The 17,749-nt window shown below is 32.9% G+C and overlaps 1 protein-coding gene and 1 long non-coding RNA gene across 2 annotated transcripts; one reads left to right on the forward strand and one right to left on the reverse strand.

Annotated features, from left to right (window-relative positions):
- Positions 1 to 2,182: 2,182 nt before the first annotated feature.
- On the reverse strand, positions 2,183 to 4,429 carry LOC113727047 (uncharacterized). Its single transcript, XR_003457681.2, has 2 exons — positions 4,173 to 4,429; positions 2,183 to 2,737 (listed from the first exon to the last, which is right to left on the reverse strand). It is a non-coding gene; the product is annotated as an uncharacterized lncRNA (long non-coding RNA).
- A 1,704-nt stretch (positions 4,430 to 6,133) lies between these two features.
- Positions 6,134 to 12,601, forward strand: LOC113722957 (beta-glucosidase 24-like). The gene is made up of 13 exons (XM_027246203.2): positions 6,134 to 6,301; positions 6,903 to 6,972; positions 7,104 to 7,162; positions 7,293 to 7,368; positions 7,575 to 7,652; positions 7,935 to 8,022; positions 8,144 to 8,411; positions 8,571 to 8,686; positions 8,885 to 9,102; positions 9,533 to 9,564; positions 9,721 to 9,823; positions 9,907 to 10,009; positions 12,280 to 12,601. The coding sequence occupies exons 1-13, from the start codon at positions 6,134 to 6,136 to the stop codon at positions 12,443 to 12,445; spliced, it is 1,545 nt and encodes a 514-aa protein (XP_027102004.1). The 3' UTR covers positions 12,446 to 12,601.
- Positions 12,602 to 17,749: the final 5,148 nt, after the last annotated feature.

Below are 17,749 nucleotides of genomic sequence, written 5' to 3' on the forward strand. Positions count from 1 at the left end.
TAAAATAAATGATAAAATTGCACCCTATCAGCTACCTTCCACATTTTTGGTAATATCTTGCCAATGTCTTTGTAAACCCTCCAACGCTTGAATCTAATCCCTTGTGTGAACAATCATTTTGTTTTTGGACATGCAAATAATAATAATAATGTAGACATCAGATTAAAAGTAAAAAAGAAATTTTCCACAGCACAGTAAAAAGATAGCAATTGTGCATGCTTATGTCAATTTTTTACGTGTCAACTTGCCAAACTAGTTTTGTGTAACATTTCACACTAAAAGTTTTATCACGTTAAGTTCTTTCATAGGGCTTCGCCATATTTAATTTTTAATTTGTACATATTAGGTATATGATTCATATATATGTTCTTGATTTTGCTTCCACTAGCAAGTTGAGTTTGGACATTTCAGGCTAATTTAGACTCCAAGAGTTTATTATAGAATAAGCACTCAAATTGCTGTATCCCTGCCTTAAATATTCATGCCTTTAAGCTATTCCATGTAGTACGAAAGAACAACATTTGAAGATGGACAAAGGCCAAGTATATGTTGAGAGTTATTATATAACAACTCATAGATATCCACTCTCTTGCCCCGAATTTCCTTTTGTTAAAGAGTTAATAGATAGCAAGTTACAGAGACCAGCAAATTCTTTCGGGGTCTTGTCTCCAATGTAATCTCCAGCTGCAATATCCACCATATTTTGAGTTGTTAAAGTCAACCAATTATAGAAAATGACACTTGCAAGGTCAGAGAGTATTGGTGTAAGGAGGCGGGTGCACCGATCAAGTAATAGTTTGAAATGCTCCCAGGCTCCTTGCATTGACTTTTCTTCTATCCGTGAAAATGTGCAAATCTTATTCTTTAATGTGCGAATCTTATTCTTTAAATTGATGGTCTTCTGAGATGAATAACAATTGGTCATAAAATTGTTGTGAACATCTTCATATGTTCTCGAACAGCCTTCAAGTAGATTAAATAGTCAAGACTTTGCACGATCTTTGAGACAATGTGGAAAGCACAATATCCTTAAATTACCTCTAAAACGCCATTCAAAAGGAAGGTTTGGACCACCAAGTAAAATTCCCTGATGAAAGAGTGGATCCTTATTAACCAAGCCATTGATGACAAGCAGCATGTTAAAATGAACCATTTTTAGCTCATAGTTCCTCATCCTATCACTCAGGCGAATGCAATGAGGAGATGCTACTATCACAGAACGTTGGATTTCCCTGAAACAAAATCTAATAGGTAGTGGCACTACTTGCTGTTGATTACTACCATTATTCCTATTCTTTTTTGCCATTTCGGATTTGTCTGAACTACCCGGTTCACTGAACCCTACGGTAACAAGAATCCCAAGTGACAATTGCTACAAAGCTTATTTCTACAAATGAGTTTGTTTCCTCAAATACTTTGCAGTTTTCTCAACTTCAGAATCAAACACCCAGCCACGCTGTTGGAACAGTGTTATCAACTAGGTACCAAAGCAAAAAAAAAATCAAAAATAAAAGTAAAGAACTAAAAATGAAAAAATAAAAATAACTAAAGTAGAAAAATTAAGCGTCGTCTTGGCAATAGCACCAACAACATGATCGACTATTTCTACAAGTGCGTAGAGTCGATCATAATAATAATGCACTTGAAGTATTCTAGGGTCGAACCCATGGGACGAGTCAATTTTCTCTACCTTACTTATTCCAGAAAATAATAAAACTCAAATTCAAAGAGATTTTAATATATAACTAAAAAATATAAATAAATAATCAGCGCAAATTAAATAAAGTTGAGAAAACAGTTGGCAAGAGATTAAGGTTCAAATTTTTATTTAGATTTTGAGTTAATTATCTAGTTATTTTCTTATCATGCCGAGAACGTATCTCACAAAGGTATTTTAGATTATCTCTAAATATATCTAAATTATGCCCAAATATATTTCACATCTCTCTTAAGATTACAAGTATTTAATTGAACCCTTTAAGATCTAAGGTCATATAATTATGTCATACAAATTCTAACCCACTCTCATGATTAGACTAGTACATGGTTATATATCCCTTCTCAGTTTAGTAGAAGGCTTAAGTTGCATATCTATGGTGACCAAACATAAACTTGTAATTATATCAAATCAGATAAATCAAGGCAACATCAATTATTTAACTAAAATAAATAATCAATACTCTTTCACAAAATTCTAACCCTGGCTATAAATTAGTTCATCATAATTGTAAGAGTAAACAAGAATTCAAGATTAGATAATACAAAACTTAGAATAGAGTTTCTCAATTGATGGCATCTCTAAATCCCATGCCTTGATCTCTAAGTTTGAATCTTGAATCTCTAAAGCAAGCCCTAAAACTAATGGTAGACAAGTGTTTCCTCTTAAGAATGTGTAAGTACTATGCATAGTTTACTAAAGTCCCAGTTGAATCCCCGAAAGAATAGGATTCTTAAAACTGAAGAAAAATGAGTTTGCGCAAAGTGTGGCGCTACTTCCAATGATAAGTCCAGCGCGGGTCATTGATTACTCCAGTTTGGTAGACAAACACAGTTGCAGTGTCCAACATTAACTTCGACAACAGACATGGATGCGTGCATGAATCCACAAGGATCCATCCACGGATCTTCCATAAATCAGCAGCCTTCGTTTCTTCTTCATTTCTTCTTGCTCTGTCGCCCCTTCACTCAATACATCTTATCAAGATTGGTTCATTTTCTCTCAAATTAAGCTATTCACCTGTTAGAATAACATATGATCAAAATTAAGTAGTTTCTATTCAAGTAGAGCTCAAAAATCACCCTTAGCTAACAATTTAGTGAATTTACACGTGAATGTGCTACACTTTATACCCATCAAAAAGGCAGAATTTGTTGCATATATATCAAGAGCTAAATCCCTTCGGCTGTCTCTTCAGCAAATCTCTATTAATGATTCAGTGCATGTTTTAACAGGAAAAAAAAAAAAAGAACCACAAGAAGGTTTATGACTCCATGTCACGTCTACCTTCTTCCGTAATTCGCATGATTCACATGTATTCAATGTTTTAAAACTCGGACCGTTAAATGAACCGGTGAAGTAAAAGGGTCGAGGTTCAACCGGTCGGACCGGTTCAACCCCGGTTCAATAAATAAATAAATAAATAAATTATATATATATACACATATACACACACATACCTATGCACAGAAAATAATCCTAGTCTTGTAATAATTGCCAAAACTAAAATATACACCTAGTGTTAATAATGGTTAACATTTTCTTTCTTCTCAAACTTCTACCTAAAATCCGAGACCAGAAATTCCCTTCATGTTGAATCATAAGTAAATTACAGGTAAATACCAAGAACTATTAGCAAAATTCAAGGTAGAGTTAATACCCAAAGAAACAAGAACAAAAACAAACAGCCAGGTAGACAGCAGCTTAGTACATGGAGGCCTAATGGCTAATTAAGAATTATGTAAATTGCTCAATCATAGGTAAGTCAGATATTTCTTTGTCCATGCATGTTAAAACTAGGTGAGATGCGGTGGCATGTGGAGGATTATGCTATTGCATCATTCTGCGTTTGCATCCAAGTGGAAATATTCTTAATGAAACAAATGATTGCGAAAGGTCAAACATAGCCAACTAGCATCTACTTGGTTCTTTCTTGAAGAGTGCCTTTCATAGTTTCAGTTAAAGAATCAATCATATGAGATTGGCAGCTCTTAGTTCTGTTCTTTCTTATTCCAAATTCTTTTACTGCCTCATTCAATTGAATCCCTCTGCAATCTCCTAATGGACCAAAAGAACGAAAATGCTACTACCAATTTTTAGACAACAAAGAGAGAAACACTGCAACAGCCAACGAGCTCATCACTGCAACGTGCAACAAAGCCAACTAACGAGCCTTCAAGCCAGCAATAAGATAAAAAAAAAACCCACTGATTCAGTCTCCACAATAAGATAATAGATTAACCCACTGATTCACCTTTGCTACAATCTTCAAGCCAGACAACAAAGCCAATTAACGAGTGAAAAAAAAATTGCAGGACAAACTGATCAGCTTATCTAATTTGAGGACAAACCAAAAAAAATACCTTTTCTAATTTGAGGACAAACCAGATCTTTTGTGAAATTAAACTAAATAAGAGGGTGGTGGTGAAGCCGTGAAGGTGAAACCAGATCTTACCTGAAAATGAGCTACGAGGATCAAACTCATCAAAACCATCATCTTGCTTCTGATCAGCAACTGAAGGTGGTGGTGAAGCCGTGAAGGTGAAGCAGGGGCAGGCTATGGAGGAAGATTGTTGGCTGAAAAACAAAAGGGCGAAGCGGCGGCGAAGCAAAGGAAGAAGAGTAGAAGACCGAATGAAGATTGAAAAGTGAACTAAAGAATAGGTTTAGATAATTTCGGTCAAAATTCAATCAATTTTGCCCAAAATTAAAAAACCGCGGTTCACGGTTCGATTCAGATTTAACGGTTTGAACGGTTTTTTACGGGTTTGACCGATTTTTGAACCAAGTCAACATAAGTAATGAACCGGACCGGACACATGACCGGGTCGCGGTCGAACCGGTCGGACCGGCCGGTCCGGTCCGGGTTTGAAAACATTACTATTTGCCAATGAAGCCATCCTCTACTGCAGCAAATAGAATTAATTGATAAAAATAGACTATTGGAACTAGAAACCTTGCTAAGCTTTAAAATGCATTAATGACCTCAATTGATAGGTATATCTGATCACTGATTGTGCAGGTGATTCACGTGTAAGCTAGACAGTTATTTCAGAATTTTAAAAATTGGATATAATTAACTTTGAGTGATTTTTTGCCTCCAAAATAAAAAATTTAACCAAATACAACTTGAAAACTTTTAAGGGTCTGTCAAATGAGGACAGAGCAATCATTAAAACGTAATTCAGGTGTGAAATTTTTTTAAAAAATAAATTTAACTAGTAAAAGTGTATAAATATAAGAGAGAATAATATTTAGTAACTTGTGTGCATTTACATGGTATATTAGTGTGATTTAGATACATTAATGAGTGCCCATTACGTACTTGTTAGAAAATCGAATTTTATTAAGTAGAAATTTCATCTACAATCAATTATTTCTCTTATATTAGTTTACTAAAATAAATGTTATGTTTGACATGTAATGAATTAGTTTGTTTGGCTATCAATAAGCCACCTTCCATTTCAGACTCGGAAGCTTTATGACTCCCGATCACGGCTAGGTTCCCACTTGTCCGCGTGATTCATTTGCAATTCTCCGATGGAGCCTTCCTCCGTTATAGCAGTACTACTAATTGATAAAAATTGTTTATTGGAACAAGAAAACTTGCTAAGATTGGTATATTTCATCATTGTATATTTGTATATGTAGTTGTTTCACACGTAAACTAAACAATGGATTGAGAACTATTGAAATCAAATTTGAGTAAATACTGATCTCAAAGAAAAATAAAGTGCTCTGACCAAATGCAAGTTGGCAAATTTTTAATTAGAAATTTCATCTAGAATCAGTAATATCTCTTTTTCAGAAGAGATCGGTAAAGTAAAGTTGATGTTTGGCATGCGATACAATTACTTTGACTGACTGACTAAATAAGTGGATTTACTTACCTCAATCTGTAGATTTTTTGCTTTGTATAACTCGAAAATATCATATAGCAAGATACGCTACCATATCGGAAAAGTCTTTCCAAATAAGTATGCAATTGATATGCGGAACAAAAAAACTTAAAGACGGGACACTCCTCCTACCAAAAACTAGCCATATATATACATATACTAATAATTATTATTATCTCTTATATTTATATACTTTCTTTATTTATTCTTACCTATCCTCCATTGTATTTATTTATTTTTTCTAATTAATCTTATATTTTTAAAAATATAATATATGAAATATATCTTAACGAATGCTCAAAGGGCATCTGTTACACACGAGAATAATCAATGTTTTACTTGATTGCAAATTTTTGCATACTTCGGGCATGTGAAAGCACCCAACTGCCAACTGAGCAGATAATTAGTGCACAATTATTCTACTGAAATTGCTTTAAAATGTAGACAAGCATGTGAGATTGCTTTGCGCTCTATTTAAAGGATTTACAAAATAAATCTTACCAATACCGAGCTACATATGGCATTTCAAGTTTCTCTTTGGCTTGGCCTCCTAATCTTGGCCAGTTTCTTGTTCTTTAGAGAGCTTTCTGCTGCGCAGGAACCAAGTCATAATGTAACCATTCCATTCAGCCGCAGTAGTTTTCCACCTAATTTTATATTTGGTGCTTCTTCTTCTGCCTATCAGGTAAGCCATCTTCCAATTTTTTTTTTCTTTTTCTAATCTTTCAGCAGTGTCTTTCTAATCCCTCAAAATTCCTTGAACTTAATTTCTTGCTTTAACTATCATTTTATTGATGAACATTTGCAGCCATGTATCATTAAACAATGTACAAGGGTAATTATATACGCTCCTTCCTAATTCTGTTGTACAGTTTTGTCTACTATTTCACACTCAGAAAAAAATACAATTTTGGTCCCTAATATTTGGGATATGATCCTAATTAGACCCTCTCATTTTAGGAAAAACATAATCTTGTAGCTAGTCAATTTGGAAGAATCATGGACAGTTTGCAGTTTCAGTCAAACATTGGACACACATTGGCAACGTCAATGACAGAAGCCATGATGGTTAAATTATATACAACCATGAGGGAATAGGAGGACTTTATTTTTATTTTTTTCTGTAATAATGTTGAATATGATCAGTTTGATAGGCATTGAACACATATAGATGAAGAGAAACTTCTTCCAGGTTTTCATCTCTATCGAAATGCTACATTCTTAGCTGGAATATATATATATATATATATATATATATACTCAAGTCTTTAAGTAATGGCCTGCAGTACGAAGGAGCAGCATTCGAAGATGGAAAAGGACCGAGTATATGCGATACTTATATCCACAAATATCCAGGTCTCTCTTCTCTCTAACAATTCTACAACTCAAAAAAATAACCAAAAAGAACCCAAAATTCCAATGATATTAAAAGAATGACAAAGTTTTCAATCACATTTATGATCACATACCACTTGTGCTTGCTGCAGAGAGAATAAGAGATCGCAGCAATGGAGATGTGGCCGATGACTTTTATCATCGTTACAAGGTCTGGGTGTACAATAATTAATGCATTAGATCAATGGACTATATTCGATTGTTAAAATATCACAGGCAATTAAATGCAAAATTTTGGAATCCTCACTGCGTATGATTTATGCTGACAATGTCACATGCAGGAAGACGTACAACTAATGAACTACATAGGCATAACTGGTTTCAGGTTTACCGTCTCGTGGCCCAGAGTTTTGCCTCGTAAGATGGTTTTTTTTTTTTTTATGTATTAGTCAAAGTGATAATAATTTTCTGTCAGATATCAAGTTATAGTAGTTATTCAAATCAGATTTCTTTCTATTCATATATATTACATGTTTGGCTAGCAGCATATATGTGCAATAGTAAATGATTTTCTTAATCAGTTTTTTGATAATATGTATGCTTACCACGCTTCTTAATTTCAGACGGGAAGCTGAGTAAAGGAGTGAACAAGCAAGGCATTGCCTTTTACAACAACCTCATCAATGAGTTAATATCAAAGGGTTAAGTTGCTTTCTCAAAAATGAAATCTCTTATTCTCTTAATATCAAAGGGAACATAGCGAAGACGATATTAAAAAAAATAAGAATTAATTTTATATACACTGTCAATGTATACACATTATCACCATTAGATATATGACACATGTCATGTGTCATCCATCAAACCTTGATAGTGTAAACGTTGTCAGTGTATACAAACTAAAAAATTAATAGCCCTTCCCTTTCTTTCTTTCTTCATTTACTGATACCATTGATTTTGTTTTAAATTTTGTGTTAAAACAGGCGTAACACCTTTTGTGACACTGTCTCATTGGGATCCTCCACAAGCCCTAGATGATGAATATGGTGGTTTTCTAAATATTAATATTGTGTGAGTCAAGATTCTTTTTCTTTTTTTTTTGAATAAACAAAGAAATTTACAAATAGATAAGCTTAATAATATATATTCTACGGAGTTAAAATTCATTAACATATTGTAATTTAATTGGCAGGGATGATTTTCGAGATTTCGCTGAGCTTTGTTTTAAAGAATTCGGTGATAGGGTCAAGCACTGGTTGACCTTCAACGAACCGTGGTCCTTTTCCGTTGGTGGTTATGATTCCAGCACCTTTGGAGGCACTATAGCACCTGGAAGATGTTCGGCATGGTTGAACAAAGGATGCCCTGCTGGGGATTCTTCAACTGAGCCATATTTGGTTGCTCACCGTATAATCCTTTGCCATGCAACAGCTGCTAAACTGTATAGGGAGAAGTACAAGGTAACTGCAATCATTAATTAATTAATTAATTAGTGTTTGTATATTTCATATGCTCCTTATTACCGCTATAATTTCTCCACAAGCAAAACGTTTTTTTTTTTTTTTTGGTTTTTCAAAGAGAAATATTAAATATTTATAGTTGGATATTCTACTCTGAAGCCATCTCAAAAGGGGCAGATAGGGATAGTGCTTATAACAAATTGGTGGATACCATACTCCAATTCGAAGGCTGATGCACTTGCGGCCCAAAGAATCCTAGACTTTTTCCTTGGATGGTGAGTACCAATTCAGGTGCTAATTTGTTCCCCCAACTAGTATCATTATTCCCTTGAGAATTGAAAATAATAATATTGATATTATATATACGACCACATTTATTTATTAACATGAACTCTTCAATTAGCATCTTAATTACTAGCTAGCATGATGTACTAACCTACAAATTTATAACCCGAGTCTTATGGTTTTGATAGGTTTCTTGATCCACTCACTTTTGGTGACTACCCAAAAAGCATGCGTAGCTTTGTGGGGAAACGCTTACCAAAATTTACTGAAGAACAGAAATTGTTGATCAAAGGGTCCTTAGACTTCCTGGGATTGAACTACTATACTTCAAGTTATGTTCTTAATGCCCCCTATGCTAATAGTGTTAACATCAGCTATTCGACCGACCTGCAAGTTAATTTCACAGGTAAGTAGCTCGAATTAATAGTATGATTATAACTAATTGTGGACAAAAAAAAAAAAAAAAAATCTGTGAGAGTTAGTAGTAAGTGTTTGGTTCCCATCTTCAAGGCCAATTTGAGTTGATCCCTCATGTATGGTTCCCTGAGTTGTGAACTATTCTAATACTTGTCCCTCACCTTTCAACTTTCGTTGATTTAGTCCCTCATGTTCATCAAATTTACAGCTTTAGAGTAGTCCGGAAAATGTATTGTTTGAGACACATTAAGAAGCGAACTTGTCAAAACATAGATGTGGGGAATGAAGGGAGGAACATTTATTAAGAGATCAAATGTGGTAAAAATTAGACAAAGGGAGCAAAGGTGATTTTCATTAGGGACTAGATCTTCAATTCGATTTGATTATGCCTAAATGTCCATATATTTCTTGTTTGACAGGAATACGGAATGGAAGACCTATTGGGGCACCGGTAAGTTCGTTCATTAGATACCTAGATGAGCTAAAATTATCAAAGAGATAACTTTTTAAGTAAGGAAAGTCCTCTTTTTTTTCCCCCCTACAAACGCTCAATTAACCTATATCTTTATTTCCCCCCCCCCCCCAATCAATTTCTGTTGATTTGTAGACCGGAGCAGGTTTTTTTTATGTTTATCCAAAAGGGCTTACCGAGCTGCTTGTCCATGTGAAGAAAAACTACAAGAATCCAACAATCTATATTACTGAGAATGGTGAGAAATTGAACAAATGACTCAAATTGATCATCTACATTCGCTTTACTCAAATAACTCAAATTGATTTGCACAATGACCAGGGTATGATGAAAGCAATATAAATAGTCTTGAGCAAGCGATCCGTGATACAAAGAGGATCAAATTTTATATTGGCCATTTCAAGGCAGTGAAGGCAGCCATTGAGTAAGTGCACTTCTTCCTCTTTGCAGATCGAATTAATTGGAGAAGCTTTTTATCTATGTCTACATGAAATTTCAAGGGCTAAATCTCTAAATGAAGAAGTCCCTGAAATTGTTCCAAAGGTTCCATGTTTTTATCAAGTTTGCTCAAATTCTACAACAGGTCAATTTTGGTACTTTAGATGCATTCACCAAAAAAACAAAGAAAAAAGAAAGGCTTTGATCTTCTTTATCTTAAATAACGGATTGATAACCTACAAAAGTTACGGATAATTTCTTTTGTTTAAGAGATTGCATATAGGCATAGAAGACTCTATATCTTGTGTTGAGCAATAATGGATTTGAGATGGTAATTAAGTATTCTTTTATGGTTAATCCGTTGTTTGTTTCTTTAATCTTTGTTTTCAATTGCTACACTTGATTTTGTGAACCATGTTTAACTTTTCATAATTAACTTTGGAGAAAGTCAATCTTTTACATAAATGCTGTTTGCACCAATTAATTAACGTTGTCGCTTGATATAAAGACTTATTCTGAAGACTAAAATGGCTTGATAGTTGATATACCCTTTACCAAATGGGATAATTTCAGAAACCTCCTCTGAGGTTTTTGACAATTGCACTCGGCTCCCTAAAGATTTATATAATTACGGAGACCTCCCTTGATGTGATAAAATGACAACAATGCCTTTCATTAATTGTCAACCCATTGAAAAACTCTATCAAATATTAAAACTCTCTCATCCGTTATCAACCAATAATTCAAACTACAGTATTTTCCATTTAACTATCTATTCTTTTTCTTCTACATCTATTTTTCTTTCAAACTATTTATTTAGTATTATCAATCAAATGTGTACTGTTATCACTAATAAAATCACCATACATACTGAACCACCAATACTTACCTGGCCTAGTATCCATTCCCAATTATCGCTTATCCATTATTATTAAATAGTTTCCTTGCACCCATTTCTGTTTCTAATTTTTGATAGGCATTAGCTTGAAATTGTCAAATGACAAATTGAGTCTTAATTTCATTACCAAATAGGGAGATGAATATAATGGCAATGATAAAAAATAAAAATTAAGGATATGAAGTGGAATAGGGACTAAATATAGGTTATACTGTTATGGTTGCCATGAAAAAAAAGTGTTTCTGGTATATATTTATAATTACATTGTATTTTTTTATTTACAATTATTGATGCTATTCCTATAGAAAAAATTTGATTGATTTTGAACTTTGTACCAATACAGTATATTGGATATTGATATTAGTAGTGATGGATTAAATTATTTTGTATTAAAAAGGTGGCAACCATGGAATAGAAATTTATGGATATTGATGAATATTGTTGTGTATTAAGTAAAATATAATATTAATATGAGATTGTAAGTAAGTTTTTGAGTATCTGATATAACATTTATAGTTGATACAAAGGTCTGTATTAGAAATTTTTAGGTAAAAAAAAATATTAAAACAAAAATAAGTGTTTATTTAATGGTGATTTGAATGTTGATAGGATAGGTAATAGTAATAGCAAGTAAAGATAGAATGAAATAGAAACTGTGAACCATATTTTTCCTTTTCATTTTTGTTGTGAATTATAACTCAAGGACATTATAGAAATTTTGAGAAAAAGTAGTCTTTTGAGCCTAGAATGCTACTTAAATAGTGAAAATAGGGAAAGTAGGTGTAATTTTTAGAACTTGAGAGAAAGTTTGTCCAATTGTCAAAAACCTCAGGGGAGGTATGTGAAATTAACCTTACCAAATAGAAACTTTTAAGTGATTAAAACTATGAAAGAAAGCTCATAAAAGAAAGAAGACAAAATCGGGAATCTGGTGGAACACGACAAAGTCCCTAGTGAAAGTACATGGTTGAACAGGACAAGCAGGATAAGAAAGCTTATTGCAATTTGCTGATCTCATCTGTCATATCTTGGTAAAAGCGAAAGTGATGGGTTGCACTATACAATTGCCTTCACCAACTCCATTTTGTCGTTTCCTTTTCTTATTTGATGCCCTTTAACTTTTTTACTGTCCTTTTATTTTTTCAAAAAAATATAGTACTAATATACTGCTATCGGTTTCTACAGGCTTCTGTAACTTACGGTAGCTATAATGGAACTATTGTTGTTAATATAATATCTTTTCATTTTTACAAATTGGATAAATATGCGCAGCAAAATACCGCAGATGAAAAACAAAGAGAAAATATAATACGTATCTATTTCTTCTTATCTTTTTTTTTTTTTTTTTTTTTTTGCAGGAAGGGAGTTGATGTAAGAGGATTCTTGGCATGGACCTTCTTGGACACGTTCGAATGGACTGCAGGTTTCACTGAGAAGTTTGGGATAATTTATGTTGACTTTAAGAATGGACTCAAAAGGTATCCCAAGCATTCTGCTCATTGGTTGAAGCAATTCCTCAAGTAATATAATCAATTGCAAATATTGAGCCCTGTTTGGCATTCCAAAATAATGTCCCTGCAAGTAGCAAGGCTTCGACAGGCTTGTGTTATTTACTTGGTTGTCCATGTCGAAAAAGATTATGCATAGTTATAAGCTATGTAAACTTTGTGATAAATTAAAACTTTGTGCCAAAAGTTCTGTATTACTACTTGAGAGGTTTGAAATTCTGTCTAACTCTCAAATGAAAATAACAGTTTAGTAATCAAATTCAGTTAAGTTGTTGATGTTTGATGTGGTAGTTGTTTTGAAATTGCGAAGCGCAATGTTTGGATTGAAAACGAAAAAGCCAATTGTGGTTAAGTGAATATACAAAAAGCTCTCCGTAATTTTCAAACATACAATCCAACACCTCGTAGTTTAAACTAAATTGAAAATGTGACGCAGATCTCAAAACTAATTTGGGTAGATGAGATGATATATATATATATATATATATATATATATATATATAAGGATAAAATGCAGAAAGCCCGTCATTAAGTCAACTTACAAGAAAATCCATTGTGGCTTCAAAAAATATAATATCATCCCTTTCACACATAAACGGTTGTTCTGGTTTGGTTAATATCTATATATGGGATAACACTCAAATCACAAAAAAAAATCCACAATCATTCATTGTACACGCAAAGTGCAACATCTCTTTTGATGACTTTTTTATCTACATAATTTTTACTTTTGCTTTTTGTGAACATTCACAAATCTTATACTGGTATCATAGGATCTAATTCTGCTGCCCACTCGAAAGTTTGAGAAAAATATAAGCAACTATTTTGCAAAATTTTCCTTCATTACATAAAAAAAAAAGTTTTAAAATTCTTACTTTAATTTCTTAAAAAGACCCATGGCTAATTGCTCAAAATATCAATGAAAAAAAAAGTGGTGCAAATGTTGGTCTCGAACTATGCCTAAGCACGGCAGCCCTGAAAAATTTTTTTAATCTCGTACACTGTCTGGCTAACTCAGGATCAGGCCAAAAAAAAAGCTTAAAAAAAGGTACTTTAAGCTTTTTTTTTTTTTTTTCTTTTTCGAGAAAGCGGTCTCCTGCCAGGCTAACTAAGCACAGCGGTGGTGATACTTTTTTCTAAAAAACAAAAAGTACGCCTGCCACAATTTTTTTGTTGCAGAATCTTGTATGGCGAGAAAATTGCTCCTGCCATGGCTTGCTCTTCACATGGCACATGTAATCATCGCTTGTAACTATACCTGACAATTGAACGGGTTTTGGCGAGTTTTGGGCGGATTATATTGAATTTTTATTTAAATGAATTACATCCAATCTGTCCTAACTTTAGATTGGGTTAATTTTCGATTGAGTCATATTGAGTTATCTCAAATTCATGATCCAAATATAACCCAATATATTAATTAATAGATTTTGATACATAAACTCTCTCTCAAACACATTTTTACATACAAAAAAAAAAAGTTCACACATATAAACACATTTTCACATAAATAGACATATTTTCACACACTAAAACACTCACAAATACAAACACACATCCACTTTTTAAGCTCTTTTGAAATACGTTATTTTTACACATACAAACACACTAAAATACACACTACTACTTGGATGAACTCATTATTTTTTTATACAAGTAAGAATTTTCAAACTGGGTATAGGTTTGGTCCAAATTAAGATACCGAAGCAACAATTTTTGGTCCAAGTTGCATACAGCAACAATTTGCAGGGATTTTTAGCTGATCAAATCTGGCTTCAATATAGTCTAGGATGCATATTAATATTAGGATGTCACCATGATGATTAAAGCTGTACGCCTGAAAGAATGTAAAAAAAAATCCAATTTTTAATATGATATGATATGATGTCTGCAATTATTACTTCGTAACAATTCACAAATTGCAAATAATACTATGCTAATATGTATACATTATAGAATCAAGCCACAAAATAGGAAGCCAACTATAGATAAGACTTGGACAAGTCTGCCGAACAAAACTTTGGCCGGGGGATGTTTTGCTTGATCCAACATTTGGCTTCATTACATAGTCGCCGGTCCTCTCTTGTTTCTTGATTTTAATTTGTTTATTTGTCTTTTTAACTTAAGTTGGGTAATGGATGTTCAACACAAATATCCAAACTGTCCAAAATATATATGAATTTTTATTACTCAATCCAAAATTTACCCAATACCCAACTTATACAACCCAACATCTCAAATTAGTGGATGAGTTGTTAGGTTTTGGGCAAAATTGTCAGGTCTACTTGTAAGTAATTTGGCTGGTATTAATTAGCGTAGCTGTTATACCTCCTTTATGTTCACATTTTGGCATTTTTTTGCTCGTTGTCCTATTTAGGTTTAACTGGCTTTCTTTTATTTCTTTTGTTTTTAAATTTTCTTGAGTGGTGTTTTTTCTTTTCTTAATTATTAATCCGAAAAGAACATGCTATGGTATGATTAAAACACCTAGACATCATATATTTTTAAAATTAAAAAATGGTTTTGCTTCATTTCCCCTTTGGTAGTATGTCATAAGAGGAAGGGATGAAACGTTAAAGGTTTGTTTGGATTGCTTCATATTTCCCCAATTTTATTTGCTTACATCATCTTTACAATTTTCAATACACTTTTTTATCTTCCCAATATCTTTTTATCTCACATACATCACATCACAAAAAGTGCTACAGTAAAAATATCCCAAATAATCCCAAATAACTTACAATCCAAACAGACCCAAATAACTTACAGACCCAACAGACCCAACGGGGAAATGAATAAAGATATAGAATTTCTTGGACCATGTATAAAATTTTTTGCAGTTAATTTATTTAATATTGTAAGTTTATTATGGTAAATAATTTTGCACAAAATCTTATTATTGAGTGTGCTTTTATGAGATCTAGATGTTATGAGAAAAATAATGCATATCGTGTTGTTTGTATCATATATTTTTTACAATTTAAATTTTGAGGCTAATTTTTTTTAGACAAATCTAGCCTTGAATATATTGGCAGTTGAACATATTGGATCACTACAAACAAATTGAATCAACTTGTGAGTGCTTGACGAGCTCGAGCAAACCTTTGAGCATTCCAAAGATACTCAATTCAAAGGCTGGCAAGTCTAATAGTTAACTTATTTGATATTTTATGTTTTATTGATACAAGTGTAATGTCTATTTTATTTGGTGATACTAGTGTATGGTGTATGGTGTACGGTGTACCCGCTTTCACCTTTATGCCTCCTTTGTAGACAAACTTGGTCCCCGCCAAACAGTGGCGCCACAATAATTTGACTCGTACTAGTGCTTGGATTGTACATAACTGATTGTGTTTCGATTGAGATAATTTGAAGGAAAAAAAAATTTGCCTTACAGTGGCATCACAAAAATTTGCCTTATAAATTTCAATCACCTTTTTATATTTTCAATCATATTTTTATCTCACATAAATCACATCACAAAAAGTGCTACAGTAATTATCTCAAATAAACTTTTATCCAACAATTCCATCTTATTTACACACTGATTTACTTGTATCATTAACACATTTTTCAATCGTCTTTTATCTTACATATATCACATCAAAAAAGTACTATAATATTATTATTTTTACAAAATTGTCTCAAATAATTTACTATCTGACAGGGTGTCGAGAGTGTGCAATAATAATAATAAAAATTTAAATACCACTAAAAGTAGTCCATAATTAATCCTAGGTACTGGAGTAGGGACTCTAGATGTGCAATGGATTACTTGATTCACCCTGGTCTCGAAGAGTTTGCTTAATCCGATATACCAGAATTAATTAGTTGACAAAATTTACTAAATAGTAGACAGTGACAAGTAGGGTCGTCTCCTCAGGGATTGGGGATATTTGTCTCTTTGAGATTCCAATTGGTAAAGGGGGATTTTATTGGAATGAATCTAAAAACAATTAAGCAATTCACTAAAAATAAATAATTAACTAGTACGAATATAGGCAGGAATTAAATCAAGAATAGATAAATTCTAACCAAGGATCCAACTACTCAGACGCAGTCCACTTATTCGATCATTGATGCAAGAGAGGTTCACTTAATTTATTAATAGGCTATTTATAGTCGCTGACAAAGTCTAACGACCAATTTTTCCTTAATTTATTGATAACCAATGTACGACCATTGATTATTCCTAACCAGAAAATACTCCTAGGTACAACCATAGGAATTAATTTTCCAATTGCATTAAAATCTAGAAAAACCTAACCCCAATCAATAACATGCAACGAGGGTTATTTAAATTAGATCGCACGTTCCCCTAGTGTGTAAACACGCCAGTTGCCACGAATATTAATCAATCAAACAATTACGGATTTAATTGACTAATTTGTCAGGAGATTAATAAGTCGCATTGAACATCGGACCCTTAACATCCAATTAACAAAATAATCCCACGAAAATTTAAATAGACAACGTGCAAATATTAATGAATTAAGGAACGCGTAAAAACTAATTAGATCTCATAGGTATTCGAGACTGTACCATCAAGTTGATCCTTAACTAGATGAAAAGTTTAACCATGCCGTATAAATAAATTTTCACGCAAATTAATTGATTGAAAAGGCGTCATGTAAAGCTGTCTTTTTAAAGGGGAATAATGTCGAATAGTAGGCATGCGCGTGACAAAGAAAAAGACTAAAACTATTCTAAAAAACTAAGGTTGTGTTTGAATTGCATTTTCCGTCATTTTTCATGAAAAAATTACTGTAGCAATTTGATATATATGAAGAAAAAAAGTGATAGGAAAATGTAATCACGAAAAACGATAATATTTTCTGACGGAAACAAGCAATCCAAGCAGAGCCTAAGCCCTAAAAACTATCTTAAAAACTATTGATAAGAGCCGCTGTACGTTCTCCTTAAAAGTTAAAAGCCAAACATGACTAATGCTTCCTGCTCCGTGGTCCCCGTCGAATTGAGTGAAAGGTAACCAGAAGTCAAACTCTGCCCAATTCCCTTATTGTTTTATTGTTTCCTATTGATCCTCAGACTCCAATCTCCTAATCAGCAAAGTAAATGCAATTCCTTTTGCAGCGCCATGTGGGTCCGATTATTTGAAGTCTCAGTTATCTTCGGAAAGTTCCTCTTTTTTTTATAACTTTTTATTCTATTCTCTGAAATTAAGTCCGAATATCATATATAATCAAATATAAATAGATATTAATAATTAAAATAATATTTGACAGGAACAAAAAAAAATTAATAATAAAATAATCAATAATTAACACCCTATCACTATCCAAACACAAAAGACAAATTA

This window comes from Coffea arabica, chromosome 2c (assembly GCF_036785885.1).
Source record: "Coffea arabica cultivar ET-39 chromosome 2c, Coffea Arabica ET-39 HiFi, whole genome shotgun sequence".
Classification (NCBI taxonomy): Eukaryota; Viridiplantae; Streptophyta; class Magnoliopsida; order Gentianales; family Rubiaceae; genus Coffea; species Coffea arabica.

Coding starts and splice junctions, on each gene's coding strand:
- LOC113722957 (XM_027246203.2), top strand. CDS start 6,134: ATGGCATTTCAAGTTTCTCTTTGGCTTGGCCTCCTAATCTTGGCCAGT. Junction 8,687..8,884: donor CTAGACTTTTTCCTTGGATG/GTGAGTACCAAT, acceptor TGGTTTTGATAG/GTTTCTTGATCCACTCACTT. Junction 9,824..9,906: donor AATCTATATTACTGAGAATG/GTGAGAAATTGA, acceptor CACAATGACCAG/GGTATGATGAAAGCAATATA.